The sequence below is a fragment of the Falco naumanni genome, chromosome 4, assembly GCF_017639655.2.
Source record: "Falco naumanni isolate bFalNau1 chromosome 4, bFalNau1.pat, whole genome shotgun sequence".
NCBI lineage: Eukaryota > Metazoa > Chordata > Aves > Falconiformes > Falconidae > Falco > Falco naumanni.
Window position 1 is genome coordinate 37,791,332 of NC_054057.1, and position 16,272 is coordinate 37,807,603.

General features: G+C 37.1%; 1 protein-coding gene across 2 annotated transcripts in view; it reads right to left on the bottom strand.

The window, feature by feature from the left end:
• The window catches only part of CDK14 (cyclin dependent kinase 14), a 316,643-nt gene that overhangs the window by 61,098 nt on the left and 239,273 nt on the right, over nucleotides 1–16,272 (bottom strand). For both annotated transcript variants that reach the window (XM_040592698.1, XM_040592699.1), the window contains 2 exons: nucleotides 7,432–7,571; nucleotides 3,151–3,297 (listed from right to left, as the gene is read on the bottom strand). In XM_040592698.1, coding sequence (XP_040448632.1) covers nucleotides 3,182–3,297; nucleotides 7,432–7,571 — 256 coding nt within the window. In that variant the 3' untranslated portion in view covers nucleotides 3,151–3,181. The remainder of the gene's footprint in view (nucleotides 1–3,150; nucleotides 3,298–7,431; nucleotides 7,572–16,272) is intronic.

Genomic DNA, 16,272 nt, shown 5'->3' on the forward strand with positions numbered 1-16,272 from the left:
ATGTCTCAGCCACTGCTGGACAAAGCCCAGTCTCTGCTTTCCAACCCCTAAAGAAAGGTGGATTTAATTCAGTGGGTGCACTATTAGGGCAGTAACATCTGGCAAGCATGTGGAAAAAATAGCAGGGGGTGATAATTTCTTAAATTATCACAGCAAGATTTGGCACAGCTGCTTTGTTGGCACTCTCAATTTTATTTCCTATTCTGCCCTGAAAAAAGTAAATTAGGAACACTTGGAAGGAAGAATCAGACACAAGACTAGAATTTTATTTAACACCATTGAGGTTCTGGAAGTGGTTGAAGATGGTTGCTTGGTTTGGGGTTTTTGTGTGTTTCTTCTAATAAATTCCTTTATAATGTATAAATGTATGAAAATGCACAAAATACATAAAAAATAGAACCATCCCCTTCCACACATATCAGAGGATTAGAGAGCATCTACAGATTTTTCTCTTTCATCACTTCCTGATGGATATTGGAATACTTCAAAATTCCAGCCCTTCCTAACCTCTCTATCACCTCCATATATGCATAAAGTCAATTCAAGAAGATGGGTAAAATACATATGTACCTGCCTTGTCCAGGAGATAAAGCTGTAAGTATTTGTTTGCCTCTGTTTTTTTCATAATGTGATCTATTTCCTTGCGATATTGGCACCTTTTAATTTTCCTTTACCCTTACTAGATGTAATGTTATCTCATTGACATTTGAACAGCTTGTATTGTTTGCCTCCATCTAACTCGACTTGTCTGTTAATTTCATGACCCTGGTGAATTGCTGTCATCTTTCTTTTTGCTCTTCATGCATCTTTTTGGTTCACCAAGCCTTGTGAATGGAGACCTTAACTAAATATCTCATAATAAATACCCCTTCCTTAATGCTACCATCCTGCTTACTGCAACTCTAGTCTTGTGCTAGAATAACTGACTCAGCTCCTAACTCATTCATTTTACTGATTGAACATCCTACGTGCCCATCACTGCTTTACTGCTTCAAATCACAGCCACCTGCTTTTCAGATTAAGCCTTCACCAGACCTTTTCACATTATCAAAACTGCTGTCTTTCTTCCCAACACTGACTCTTATTTCCTTTTGCTTAGTGGTCTCACTCCTTTAAAGGTTTCCACCCAGCCTAAACAGCTCCTCTTCCAGGTCCAGTTTCCATGTCCACATTTCTTCTATCTCCTCTGCTATTCTACTTTCACCTCATTAACCCCCAACTCTCTACACTGTACAACAGGACTCCTGTTCGGTACTAACACTCTTCCAGTATTATCTGCTGCTCCCCATCTTACATCACAAGTCAAATACTACAAGCAGGAACGGTTATGTTACTGCACTGTAAGCACCTGCACAACAAAGTCCCAAGCTACGATGGAAAACTGTAATCAATAACGTATACATGTCACAACTTAACATTTGTTAAGTGGCTCCAGATCTTACACAATGAAAGGTGCTATTCTGTATTAAAGCTGTGGTTGAGTAGCCATAATAGTACAGTGACGTACATCAAGGGTACATATGGCGCTCTCTTTCTCTTTAGATAAAAAATTTAAAAAAGTAATCTGCATTGGCTTAAATAGGTATTCAGTAAGAATGATCAAATGGTTCTCTTTACTGCTATTTTACACACCCCTTTGCAAATACAGACTTTCTATTGCATATTGTATAAATGAAAAATTACATTTGCTGGGAAGCAACAAAAAGCAGAGATTCTGTACATGAGAAATGAGATTCCATACGTAAGCTTCCACACAAAAGGTCTTTAGCATAGATGGGCACATTCTAAATTTACTTTAGATGGATGATATGTCACGTTAGAAGAGACAAGGTTGAAGAGATGTCTGCAGGGACACAGCCCCGGGAAAAAGTAGGGATTAGCTTGTCAATAAAGATGTAAACAGAGTGCTCTGAGGCAGCCTCATTTCTGACATTAGAAAATCTTAAATGGTTTGCTGGCAGAGAGCTTGTGCAAAAATTGGGGCAGGCTGTCAAGACCAAAATCTATTCATTTCAGTTTTTCAGCAGTTGCTGCCTGTCAGGCAAACAGCCTCCACGATATTATAGGGTTAAAAAAACCCGCACATAAACCTACAACAGTAAAACTGATTATAATTAATTAGAGAAAGTTGTATCTGATATTGTAACAAGCAAACGTAGCTAAATATAGACTTTATATATTTATGTAAGACTATACCTTTGAATAGGTACACAAGCAGCGTGTGCATTTATCTCAGCTCCTAGAACTTCCATAACAAGCTGTTATAATATACTCAACATGCAAAAGCAACCAGGACTTAAAAAAATAACCAAGCAGCAGGCCTGGGTTTTTGAATGAAAGGAACTGCACTTTGGGTATTCTGTGAAACACTGTGGTATGAAACTATTTACAGAAACATAATAAGCAAAGCAGCTATATAATGGAATACTGCTAATCCGGAAGAGTCTGTCAAGTGGGAAATTCCACTGAAAAAACACTGGAGTGATGCATATGGGCAGAGGAGAGTTAATGCCATGATATAACCACCACCATACCCTTACTGTAATTTGGTACGTAGTCTCTCTACTCACCTGTCCTTCCCAGGTTCTGTTCTACTCTTACAACACCTGAAGTCATATTACAGACTATTTCACTGCTGTATAAATAAGGCTAAAAAGATGGTGCATTGAATGAAAGCCTTTCAAGAACAAAACCAGTTCTAGTAGATCCAGTAACACAGACCACATTCATTAACATGATAGCACCTCTGCCTCCATCAAGAATATCCTTCTGTTATCAAGGCTATCAAACATACTAAATGAATCATTTCTTGTCCTTGCCCCAAAGTTTAGCAACAGAAATGGCAAGAGGTATTTTATGTCTCCATGTCTTACTGGGGAAAAAAACACCAGTCCAAATTAAAGGCAACCTAGCAGTTAATCTGCTGGCACCAGCCTCTGCAATATTTTCAACCTTTCAGTGACACTGATCCTGCCCACAAGGCCAGCAACTTACACTCTTCATACTGACCATTATACTGCAAAAACAGATTATCTGCCTGAATGTGAGCAATTTAAGAAATGTGCAGGTGAATTTTATATTTTGTTTCTCTAAAGAGAACTAAAGTAAAGAATATTTTCAAAGATATACCTTCCAATAATCATGGCTTACCTGCATGATCCGTTGTGAACATAGGTATTCTTCAATGTTTGCTGTTTGATACACCTTTGCCATAACTGTTGTTTTTTCCAAAGGCTCTCATGCTTTCTCCAGTCTCTGGCTGTAATCTTACATTCGGTACAGTAAAAATAGAAGACACTGCAAAAAAGAGTGTCAGTTAGAAACTTTGATTTCTTCCCACAAAAGTAGTAATTTAAAAATAATTAATATATATGGAAAACACAACACTGAGTAAATATATATAGCTTTTATAGAGACGACCTATTTATGCAAGTAAGCACTGCAAAAATTCTGAATGGAAAATAGCTGCGTGCATTATATGATGAAAGCTGTATGATGTAAACATTCTTAGCTGCATGCATCTTCTAAAAAAAACTGTTTCCAGGTTGTGTGTGTCTGCTTGTCCTGTGCATAGGTTGTGTGTGTCTACGTGTCCTGTGCATGGCTATATAATTCATATTTTCCATTCTAAAATGTCTGCTCTGAGAGCATTTAGAAATAGGAATGTGAAAAAATGCAGGAAGGTTTTTCAATAATTTGCCATCACATATTACATCTTCAGAATCTTGATGCCAGTAGAACTGAACTATTTTGTTTGACTTCATTTTAACTGTTATAGAGAACTAGGCTTGTTAAAAACATCCCAACAACTCAAAAAGCTTTCACATAAAGCAATCCCCTCTTGCATGAACGAGAAAAACTTTGACTATTTCCACTAGCACCAGGTAATTAATTATTAGTAGACATGATGATATCAATCACAGGGATCAAAATGCAAATGGTTAAATACTCACACATCAATGGTTTGAAAACTCAGTTTTACTTAGGATGCCTCAAACTGGTGGGAAAAATCACTGACTTAATACCTTCAGAGAACAAACGTCCATATAAAAATATCCTCAGAGCTCTGCCACTCCATGCTTGTATGAGGAAATGTTAATAGACTGTTTAAAGAACTCATTTGGGTCGTAACAGTTTTCTTTGGTTTTGCACTAACAGCTAGCACAGCTGTAAATTTTTGGAGCTACTCTTTCATCTTTATGTCTTTTAAAGACCTGGCTATTGTTTTATGTACTAGAGCTTCACACTGTGACATTTCAACTAGCATTTGATATTCTGCTATCCTTAGTACCATATGTTATGAATGGTGTATAATTTATGCAAATAAATTGGTATGAGCTCTCAAATATGAAAGCAGAAAAGGGGGAGGGCTGATTTTTTTAAGTACACATATTTAGTAAAAGACGTTAATCTACAGATTACTGCTCAGGTCTGAGATGAATGAAGGCTATGTTGAATCATAAATTGTATTGTATTCCCTGACAAGATGTTTTTAGCAGGACTGCACAACTCTTACCTTTTTAATGTGCTATTTTTAAAAACTGAAAGTGGCTAGATATGAGACAGCTTATATGGAGACTGGACTTCCAACCCAATCGTAATGATGCATTGACTTGAAACTAAACAAAACAAAAGCCCCCAAAATTTCCCTTCTCACATAAACTCATCTTGCACACCTTTTTAAAATTAAACACAAGATTAGCATTTTATGCTGTAAAATATTATGTATAAAGTATAAATACATAGTACTAAAGTCAAAACAAGAAGAGAAAGTGAAACACTTCTTTTTTACTTTTTCAGTGTAGGCTGATTTGCCATACTTTCATGAAATACGGTGATTCCAAAGAAACAATATTTTCTGACGGAAAATCATTTAAATCATTTGACTGATTTCCGCCCCCCCCCCCGCCTTTTTCTTTCTGTTCACCTGTGAGTGTTTCCTTGTTTTTTAGTGCTAAATCCCCAAATCTGCAATTCAGCACAGGACCAAATTGGACAAAATATGTTCCACGATTAATACTACTTGCTACAGAGATTTGCAAAATCACAGTGGTGTCTGATTAGAAGGCATTAGATTTTGTGTGTACACACACTTCTGTTGTGCATAAAGACTCAATGTGTTTATACCTACATTTATTTAACTATCAATAGCAAGTGTTTTCCAGTGTAAAATATTAACCCAGAGAACCAGAATCACAAAACCTGGTAATTTCACTACACAGTAAACATTTTCCCAACTCTCCAAAGTATATGACTTCTTTGTTTTGTAAATATGTTTACAAGTATATCCAAGTCATACTAAATAGAAGTGATTGTAGTATTTGATACTGGGATTGTCCTTTCTTGCATCTGGATTTATGCTTCATAATGATTATCTACTAGACACAGAAATAGTCTTTCTGTAACTCAAAATTTTACTGGAGGCATTTAGAAGAACCTTGCTTTAAAATATAATGATTTTTCATCTTTATTCTCCCCCCTTCAAAAGGTTTCACTGCTCCTGATGTTTAACGTTATGCAAAGACGTGTTTCTGCCAATGAATATCGCCTTATGGTTATGCTTCTGCAAATAACCTGCTGTGAGCTGATAAAAGGATTAATGCAGCCAAAATTCTTAATCTGTGAAATTACAAATTAAATTCTCATATTAAAAATACCACCCTGAGGTATTTTTTGTGGTTTTAATTCCCCTCTGGTGTTCTGCATACATTGTGCTTGTTAATGACTAGGACAAGACTGTCTCTGTTGGCAGCCTGCTGCAGAGTGATAATGTGTAGGCATTTACTTCACTGATAGAACTGGATTTAACCACTGACTGATAAACTAAGTGGCAAGTGGGTAATAAGTCCATATTAACAGAAAAGTACCACTGCAGAATTCAGAATTCAAAATCCTGGCTAGACTAAATCACAGAGTCAGAAGGATTGAGATGTCACCACTGCAGAGTGATTTTTGTTTTCCATTTAGTGGAAATAGGATAAATGAACTGGCATTCTTGATGTTTCATTAGTCCTGAAGAAATGAATCTCTTTGCATCAGTTTCAGCAAAGGCAGACTTTCAACAGCAGCCTGAATTTACACAGCATCCTTTGAATTTTCAGCTTATAAAGTCCTGCAGTCAGCAAACTGAGTGGTGGGGTGGCATGGCGGAGGAGAAAACTGGGAATCTTTTTGCAGAGCAAGGACACAGTCTATGACAGAGCTGGTGATATACTAAAATTAATAGCGCTAGTTTGATTTTAACGTTCATATTCCACAAATGGGAGAGTGCTTTTCAGAGCAGAGTTGAGAGTAGGGTTACTTGGACAGCCAGGCCACAAAACCAGCTCAAAACATGATGACTACAGCTGTCAGGGATGGAAAAGATAAACTTTTGGAAGACGAAAGTTTTCCTACTGACACCGATGTAAACAGAATCTACTGTGGATTAATATTCAGAAAGGGAGCTCAGTTTTTACAACCAAACTTTTAAATCGGCTGTAGTTACACACACACATATGTCATTGTTGCATTTCTGATCTTTTTTACCTCGGAGTACTGGTTTTAGATCTTTGTCCAATGCTTGTATGTTTGAAAGCAGAAAAGCACATACACTGTTCTAATGCAAGCATGCTTCTCTTCACCACATTGAGTTAAAGCAAAATGATTGTTATTCTTAACAACACAATCTTCTCTGAATCAAAACTATATGCATGATAATATTTTCCTCCCAAATAAATAGTAGTGTGCTTTTAACACTGGAAAAAGATATGCACGTGTATAATACAAATGATTTACAATTATGAAAGAGATAACTGACAGCATACATGATGATAGGAACATTTTTGCCAAGTCAATCAGAGTGCATTTTCTTTAATAAAGAAATAAAAAGATGTATGTAAATACTGAAAGCATTCTTAGTTAATAATATCAACTGCCATCCTCTTCTTGCAGTCTAATTCAGCAAATTAACTGTTTGTCTACTTCGTGTTTCTCAGACTTCCGAATGCTGAGTCCTTTCTTAAACATTACTGTTATAACACACAGAGATTCTGTGAATCAAACACAGCTGGATTTTTATCCTGTATGCTGCAGCTAGTTAAGAAGTACTGTATGTTATAAAGTGAAAAGCACTAAATATGTAAATTGTATTTTTCCTTTTGCTTTATGACAATTCAGATAATTCTTTTGGCTGCACACAATCAAATACAAAGATAGCTGGCTGCAGACTGCAGAGCAGAGATAGCAAAAAAAAAAAAAAAAAAAAAATCATCCATTTTGTCCTGTGTCAAGCTAACTATGTAATTTCAAGCTACACAATTGCACTCACGTATTTTGTGTGTCGCTGTGTATGTCCGTGTAGCTGTCCACATGTGAGGGTTAGTGTACACACATGCATTTGTATGAACTAGCACCTTTCTTTTCAATCAGTTCGGAGGTGGTAATACTCACTATCGGTTAACTCCCATAGCCGTGGGGGCAGATCACTGAAATACTCATGGCTCAGGGCTGCCTGTGCTGACAATCTGTTCTTTGGGAAACACTGGAGTAGTTTGGAGGCTAGATCTTCTGCGTGATTCACATAGCTCAGCCTGAAACACAAACAAGAAGGTTTTTCTGAAGAACAATCTCATTATTCTGTTTACTAATTCCATTTGCAGTCAGCACAGTTGAAGTGCTGAGTCTTGCTAGCCAGGATAAAGACAAAGCCTGTTTGGGAGCACTTCCACGAAAGGTATTCCTCAAGTTAGGGAGTCAATGAATTATTTCTGGATTGATAGCTCAAAATTCATACAAGTTTTACAAATATAGAGCATATGATATACCACATCACATATGCCTTGCCCAGTATGCTAAAGGATCATGAGCAACAGCATCTTGCAAGCAACTGTTTAGATTCTTCCATTTGCATTTTATTGAGCATACTGACAGACTGAAAATTTACAGTGCTGGAGACAAATGGCTATTACTATCTAAACCCATGAATTCCAAGCTTAAAATACCAGCAGTATTCATACAACTTTGTGACGGATGAAATTTTAAAATCTAGTGACGCTTAACACGCAACATATGCATCATGTTTCATAAAGACCTTTGTCTTTCGGGAAGTACCGACTTTTTTTTTCATATATTCACATGGCAGGAGGTTGACTCTTCATTAGGTGTTAATGCAATGCAAGTGTTAAATTGAAAGAGAATTACCTTTTCTAAGCTACCTAGGGAAGTCTAAGAAAACTCACTATTTTACTGGGAGCTATATGCTCAGGAATATTATAGAGAAAACAAATTAAAAATAATAGATTGGAGGGGAGAGGGTAAAATCATAATCAGCAAGATGTGGCTTGGGTCTAGTAACCTACAGCTGCCTTCTAAATTTCTAAAGCCGCCAAACTTACTGTAATATGAAGTGAGAAAAGAGGTGCTGAATTTTGTTGACATTGTGTTGCTATTATTAGTAGGCAACTTTTTACATTCAACCATGCCTTTGCTCAGTAAAGATGTCTTGTCAGGTAAAAAAGATTAAGTATATAAAGGATCTCCTATTTTTCAGTGCATTGGTTTCCCAAAACAGAGTAGACTGGAGTCCAAAATACTGCTGTATTTGAAAAAGATGGTGTTATCCTATAAAATCAATAATCCTACAGCACATTTCATGTAAATGTTCATTTTTTTTCAGCTCAAGCTGACTTTCTACAGAGCCATTCAAGGAAGATGGATTAAACAGAGTTACTCTTTCATTGGGCTTACATGGCATAATTTTATGTATCAGTATATGCACAGGTGAAAACTACCTCTGCAACAAAGAACAGACAACACTGAAAACCCTAAATGGAAAAAAAAAATTGTTACATCGAGAAATTTAAGTCACAAATGTCATAGACACAACTTTTTGTCCATGCTCATACTACACTTACTGTGAAGAAAAATATTCAAAAGTCAAAAGCATCTCTATTAAATCACGTGCTGGCATATGCATGATATCCTGGTATTTGTAATGATTCAAAAAATACGCTACTGGCTGTCTGTTTAGTTTCCAGCAGCTGTATCCTAGATAGGCACAGTATTCAAAAATTCCTATGTGATCTCTTCTTCAGAAGTGGCAGTCCATTTGTCCAGAAATTACCCAGGGGAAGAATTCCCTAGAAGTGCTGACCACTTTACGACATTATCTCTCATCAGTCATAATCTTACAGAATTCCCAGGATCAGGATTCGTAATTGCTATTCCAGGTTAAACAGATGCTGAACTCCAGTGTTTCTGATGGGCATCATTTTTTCTCTCTTCATTTTCAATTCATGACAAAATAAAGGCATCTTGAACTAAACAGTCATTGCCTATAAATCAGTTTAATTCCTAGATCCTTAAACTACCAGATTGTAGAAACTGTTTCATCAAACTTGTGTGAAAATTACAGGAAAGTTCATTACAGAACACCAAAATACCAAGCAAAAAGTTTACACTTAACAATTCTATACATCCAAAATTTCCATGAACCAGTGATTATTCTGGGACTGGGAAGCCTGTCTTATGTCCTAGTCCCACCTGCACCAATTCTTGTTCGGAGGCCCTGGGAAATCATTTCACCCATGTATTCCGCCCCCCCCCCCCCCCCCCCCCGAGGTAGCTGCATCTTTTTTAGGAGCCATAGCAAACTTGCTCTGTCTTGAATAAAAGCTACTGTTACGTCAGAAAAATGAGGTCACTTAAGTAGTAACTCACTCTCCAATATAAGAATTTTAGCATTCCTTAGCTGATCCATAAGTACAGTGAAAATGCTAAGTAAGGCAAAGCAGAAGAACATTCAAACATTAACAAATTCTGAATTGCAGGTGAAATTGTGGATGATGACAACCTAGTTCCTCAGTGCTCTTGAACAGAGCAGTGCTGACATTTTGACCGTATTAATGGTCACCAAAGTACCTAGCATACCACTAAGATTATATTTTTTTTTTTTTAGCAAGAAAATGAGATTAACTAATATAAATTGAAAATATTTTGAGTAGGAACAGTTTAGGAAACCAAAGTCACCTTCCCGGTTTAGAAACAAAAAAGATATCTGTTTACTGTGATAAATCAAGAAGCCAAAGACACATGTCAAATAATCAGAAGATTATACCTTAATACAATATAAAACCCACAAAAATATCTAGGGCTGCAACAATCACATCAACTAATGAAATACTTGTGAATAAATCTGCCAAAATTAGAAGCAGTTTTATAATTACTAAATAGAAAAAAAGACTAAATTCATTGCATAGTCTGCAAAAATAGTTCAATCTGCTATAATTATTACATTTACCTGCCCTCATAATATTACGAGTAGTGCTGGGGGGGAGATGGGGTGGTGTTAGTTGTTTCTACAGTGCTTTGAAGATTCCAGCTGCTACTTCATTGGTATTATGTTCTCAAGCATTTATAGATTTCAAACTCAGCAGGGACCACAATGATCAAGTCTCACCTCCTGTGTAATACAGGCCAAAGAAGATCATCCAAGTAACTCATGGATCAAATCATCAATTTTAGCTAGGCTCAGCTGTATCTTTAAAGTTCTGCATCAAAGTTCTAGCTTTGTTTATGGAGCTTTGCACAGTAATGAAAAAGTTCTTCTCCAAAAGCCATGTCTTCTGGAAAGGTCACTTCTGGAAATCACTGAACTCTGCAAAAGGCATATGCATGTGGGCTCCTAAGGTTGTCAGTCTTAAAACCAATGCCTTAGTGGAATGCATGACTAATTTTTCTGCTTTGTTTAAAGACAACCTATTCTTCCATGTATGAAAAAAGCACTGTATGATCACGTATTTAAATTACATCTACATCAGAATTGTTTGGAGAAACCCATTTAGCGCATAACCTCAGTGCTCTGGAACATTAGAACATTTGGTTTTATTTCTCTTTTTTTTCCCCTTTTTTTCTTTTTTTTTTTTTTTTGCCAATAGTCTCTTTAAAATATCCTCCTTAAAGCATTAAGGATTTGTCTGATGTCACTTTGAAACATGATTTCTCAATAGGGACAAAGGCTGAATTTTCTGATGGAGTTGAGTAGTTAAATATCTAATATGGAAAAAGGTAACAAAAAACTAAACAACAACAAAAAAAGATTTGTTTTTTAAATACATCTATGTCAGTATGTGACAGGATGGAATTTCATACAATATGGCTTTGTGTCTAAAACATAATAGCATGTTTTGTCTCACAGCAGTTGGGCCATACAGGAACTTGGCATGCATGATATGGCAAGTCCCAATATTCACGCTCCACTTACTGTCATACTAATCACTCAGGAATAGTTACTAGCCATGACAGCATATGTACTGTCAGAAAATGTGGCATACAGCAGAATACAGAGAAACTTTTGGCTGTGAGTATTAAATAATACGTAGAAATTGTTTTGAGATATATTGGTAATATCTTTACACACCTACTCTGATGACATCTGTGAAACACATTGATTTTCAACTTAATCCTAGATGCTATATATGGCCTTAGCTGCAGAAGAACAAACACCATATGAACTTGTCTCACTTTAAACATACATGAATCAGACTAGACTTGAGCAGTTGTAAATCTCATTGTATTACAATAATTTGATTTAATTTCAGAAAACGGGCTTAAATGTCTTCCTACTGCAGAGGAAGGTCAGTATTTGGTCAAGCAGAACATGACTAAGATCACTGAAGTTTGCTTTAAGCTCTTGAGAAAAAAAAAAGTTTTGGGCATGTGCAGTGAACTTCTGAACCTGGGGTGATTTGCTTTTAAATGCAATGAAGAAGGCAGCTCAAATTCACATTAATAATTAGGACAAATGGGCACTAAAACAAACTGAGATAATATGCTGTCCATATATTCCTAACAGCATGAAGTAGATACTTCCCAAAGCAAAAATCGTTTACTGTGCCTATTTTCCATGCCAAAATATGACTTTTGCAGTGTATCATTAATTAATTTATCAACTGGTGTTTATAACATGGCCTACAGGACTGAAGCACCTAATTCCCTTTGGAAATCTCAGCTCTGCTTCTTATTTGTAAGTAATCTCTTGCAACCTGAAGTGGTGAAAGACAAAACCACAGTTAACCCAAACAATCACACCACTCTGCAGAGTTTAAAGTTTAATGATACGAAGAGAATAAACAAATGGGTGCAAATCCAGCAGGCCATGTGCAGCCAGTTTCACAGAGGCTGCAGTGGTGCCCTCAACAACTGGGCTCCCGTACAGTCCCTGTGGTATCTCATCCACCACCACACTGCCATGAGGGCCCTGCTCCTCATTTTCACCCAAGTCTGTTTGAGGACAGCTGTCTTTCCCCCGTGTCCTAGGCTTTAGCCTCTCCTGACACAAAACTTTGCCAACATGCATATTGCAGTTAATGTTTTCTTTGCAAATTATCTTCTCACCAGCTGATAGGGACGTGCCCTCATGTGCCTTGATAGTTTACACCTCTGAATATATGCACGGCCCTAGTAGCGGCAGCTATGCAGCACACAAAGCGGAGCAGGGCCTACCTTAAGGAACATTTCCTTTTTACTAAATATGAACAGCCTTTTCTGTTCTTACAGCCATGCCGAGAACACCTACCGTCTTCAAAGACCTGACATGCCAGCTCCAGTATGCAGGAACTGCTTCCCTGACGCGCCTGGCGTGCCTCTGTGGAGCTTTTGTAGAGTTTATTTAGCCATCATGAAACCACCGCAACAAGTGAACATAAGTTTTGATGCGATGCTTTTAGCTTTTGATACAGATGAAGGCATAAAGCGGCACCTCAAGACGAGAATCTAACGGAGTAAAGACGTTACCATTTTTTCAGTGTTTTACACAGAGGGTACTGAGACTAAAACTGATGAACAAAGAGATACAAAAGCTTTTGAAGGCTCACTGAAGCAGAGTTTTACTTGTTGCTGATCAATCACAAAATACAGGATTTGCTCCACAGCACAGTGTAGAGGTACTTCAAGCCAAACTGTACAGTAAACATGACAGTCAAACAGTCACAGGAACCACATTTCAGTGCTGGGATTGTCTCCCACACTTGCATGGGGCTGCCAACAGCAGTCCCAACATTGTGCTGGATTGTGCACATTCTTCAGGAGAGGCATGTCTCCAAACACCTGATGCCCCTCTTGCTCTTCCCAAACTGTGGTGCTGGCAGCAGTTTAGATTCAGAAACACTGAGCTCTACTTGTGCAGGTGGGAAAAGTATCGAAGGCTCCCCAGGCCATCAATTTAATTGTACTTTTATAGCTTGGTACCTCACTAGAAGCAAGATTCCCATATTAGCACAACATCCTGCTCAGGCTTCTTAGATGAACTAGGCTGGGGCAAATCCTGCACTAAAATGGCTATACTGCTCCCAGCACCTGCCCTTGCTCTGTGGTCCTGCACAACATTGCGCCACACAGTCTTCAGACCTTCATGATTTCCATAAGGGTACATGAAACAATCTGTTCGGAAATTCAGATCTTAGTTTGATCCCTTTTAACTGTATTACTATAACAAAGCATCAGCAATCTTATCTGCTGAAGTACTGAAAAGGTGGTCAAAATGTTTATTATTAAAATAAAAGCCATGACAACCAATGATAAGTATGCACTGACATGAAACAGAGATAAAAGTACCAGTGTTTGATTCTTTGGTACTGCTATTAATGTCAATGTAAAAGAGGTCAGAGCCCCATTTGGAAAGCTGTAGAGGTAAGTTTATTCAGGGCATTCCAGGAAGGTACTAACAACCCTGACTCGTCTGAACTAATTCTCACTTGACAGCTGCACAGATGCCATTAGCTGGAAAGCAGCCAAGATGAATAGCATTTCATGAATAAAAGTGAATGTAACAAATGAAGGCTCTAACAGTATAGGCAACTAGTTGTTTGGGGTTTTTTTCTATTTTAATCAATATAGATTTACCTCTAAGTATATAGGGTTTTTATACCTGGTACATTTTTAAAAGAATCTACTGACCCAGTAAGTAAACCATAATTATATTTGCATCTCCAGAACTTCTCAGAATGGAAAATTAAGACACTTACTTAAACTGCTCATAAATCACATGAGGTTTCAGAGGCTCAGTTTGGTCACACCTAACGTGAAGTGATCCAACCTCTCATGGCAATTCACATTTGATAATAGTCATTAAGCTCAGTCACAAACTAGATCATAAAATCATTTGTATGTGTCATCACTGAATGTAACTCAAGACAATTAGATACAAGTCTATTTCTCCCTGAATCTTTCTGCACTATATTTGATGCATTTCAGTTTCAGATGTATTACTGTATTTCTACAACACTGCTTGTGACATCCAGCTTGAAAGGTTTGCTTCATATAGGAAGCAGAACATTAACACCCTTACAGAACACAACACCTTTAAAAATCGAATTTGCTTGATTTCAGCTTTAAATGCTAAGCTTGAAGAGAATCACTCAATACAGAACAGACTTTAACAGTAGCCTGAGTTTTGTTTTTCTGTAGTCCGACATGCACCTGGGCTAGCTCTTGCTCTGATGCCTCAGAATAAATACGCTGGGCTACAAAACTTTCTAGAGAAACCCAGTGCCAACTATCGAGACCTTGAGGCATGAAGATAGTCAATACTGTTCACTGACAATATTGCAGATATTTCACCCACTTGTTCTGTAACATTTTGATACAGAAAAAGGTTTACATTTGAGACAAGGCATCTTTTTGCTAGCATCAAATGAACCAAGAACTATGGAGTCCGCACAGCAGACATTAAAGAGAAGCAAAATAAGCTTATTTAAACAGCAAATATACAATATATGTCCAGTGATAGCATACTCTAGGCTACTGAGAATGTGGCTTTCTGCAATACGATCACGTAACTAACTTAATTCCTGGGAATTCTGAGGTTGTGATATTCCAAGCAACATGACTGCTGGGTACAGTGTTTTGTTACTGCTAAAACTGCAACTGAATCTTTAAACTAAGAGAAGAATACCTGAAGTACTTCACATAATTTCACTCAGTTGTCAGCAGTTTCTCTCAGATACAGGTATTCCCCAGAAAAGGTATTTCCTAATAAATTTTAATCAGAACATGCCTTACCCTTTTGCACTTGAATGAATCTAGCAATTACTTCTTTTTGATTTTATATCCCACCACCAATCAGCTATTTTAATTCTTTTAGCATCCCAATTAGCCCACTATTAAAGATAATAATTATGGAAAACATAGTGTAATACTTGCACCACAACAAACTAATACTGAATATGCTATATTTATAGTTTACTGGAAGATCTTTGCTTGCTGTAAGTGCAATTAATGAATAACAACAAGATGGTGGTGACACCTAATCAGAAGCTTTTGATTATTTTGAAATTCTTTAAAGGGCATGAATCTTCTGATCAAGGCGCATGTTTTTTAAAGGCCTTCTTTGTGCACCTCAGCAAGTTGAACAGAGTATCCTTGGAAAACAAATAGACCTAAAAACAATTACTAATACCCCAATCATTTTATGAGCTAGTATTTCACCAGAAAATGAAGAAAATATATCTTTAATCCTGAACAAAAACTCTTCAAGGTTTATGTTCTCTATAAACCTTTCACTGGGAACTGAAAATATAAGTTAGTAATGCAATAAATGCCCTAACAAATATATCAGATTTTTCACTTAATGCTTTTTACAGGCTTAAACCAAACTGAGTGAAAGAAAATCACCTTTTACAGTCTGACTCTTAAAGGAAGAATGCCTTTCTGTTATGCTTTTTAAAAGAAGGCATGGTGAATTTATATCAACTTCTCTGAATCTTGGGGCATGATAAAAGGAAGAAAATACGGCAGCGGAGTTAACATTCCATAGGATTCTTTCTTCACATATTTATTTCCTCACTGGCTGGACATAAGGAAAAAAAAAAAAGGAGGGAATAACCCCCGCTCCCCCTCAACACAGAAACAGCTGAAATAAACCTTTGGCACACAATGCAGTCAAAGCTCTGTGCTTTTCCTCCTCCCAGCCTCAACAACATGGATTATTTCTTGCCAAAGAAATTCAAGCAAAAGGTACTCCAAAGAAAAAAAACCCCAAACTCTGATTTTCAAATTTGTAAAGTGAGTGCAGCCACTAGAGCAGTAAACAAAGTTTCCTGTATCTTCCCTTATTAAATGAGTACAGAAAGAAAAACCAGCTGCCTTTTTGGACCTACTGCCTTTTGAAAACTAAAAAAGGAGACAGAACTAAGTTCTAGTAAATAAACATTAGCACTGCCTTATAAATCTCTGCCCTCTTGTCTGGTATTTTATCATCTTTGGTTGAGAAGTCTTAATTTCATTCTAATGTAA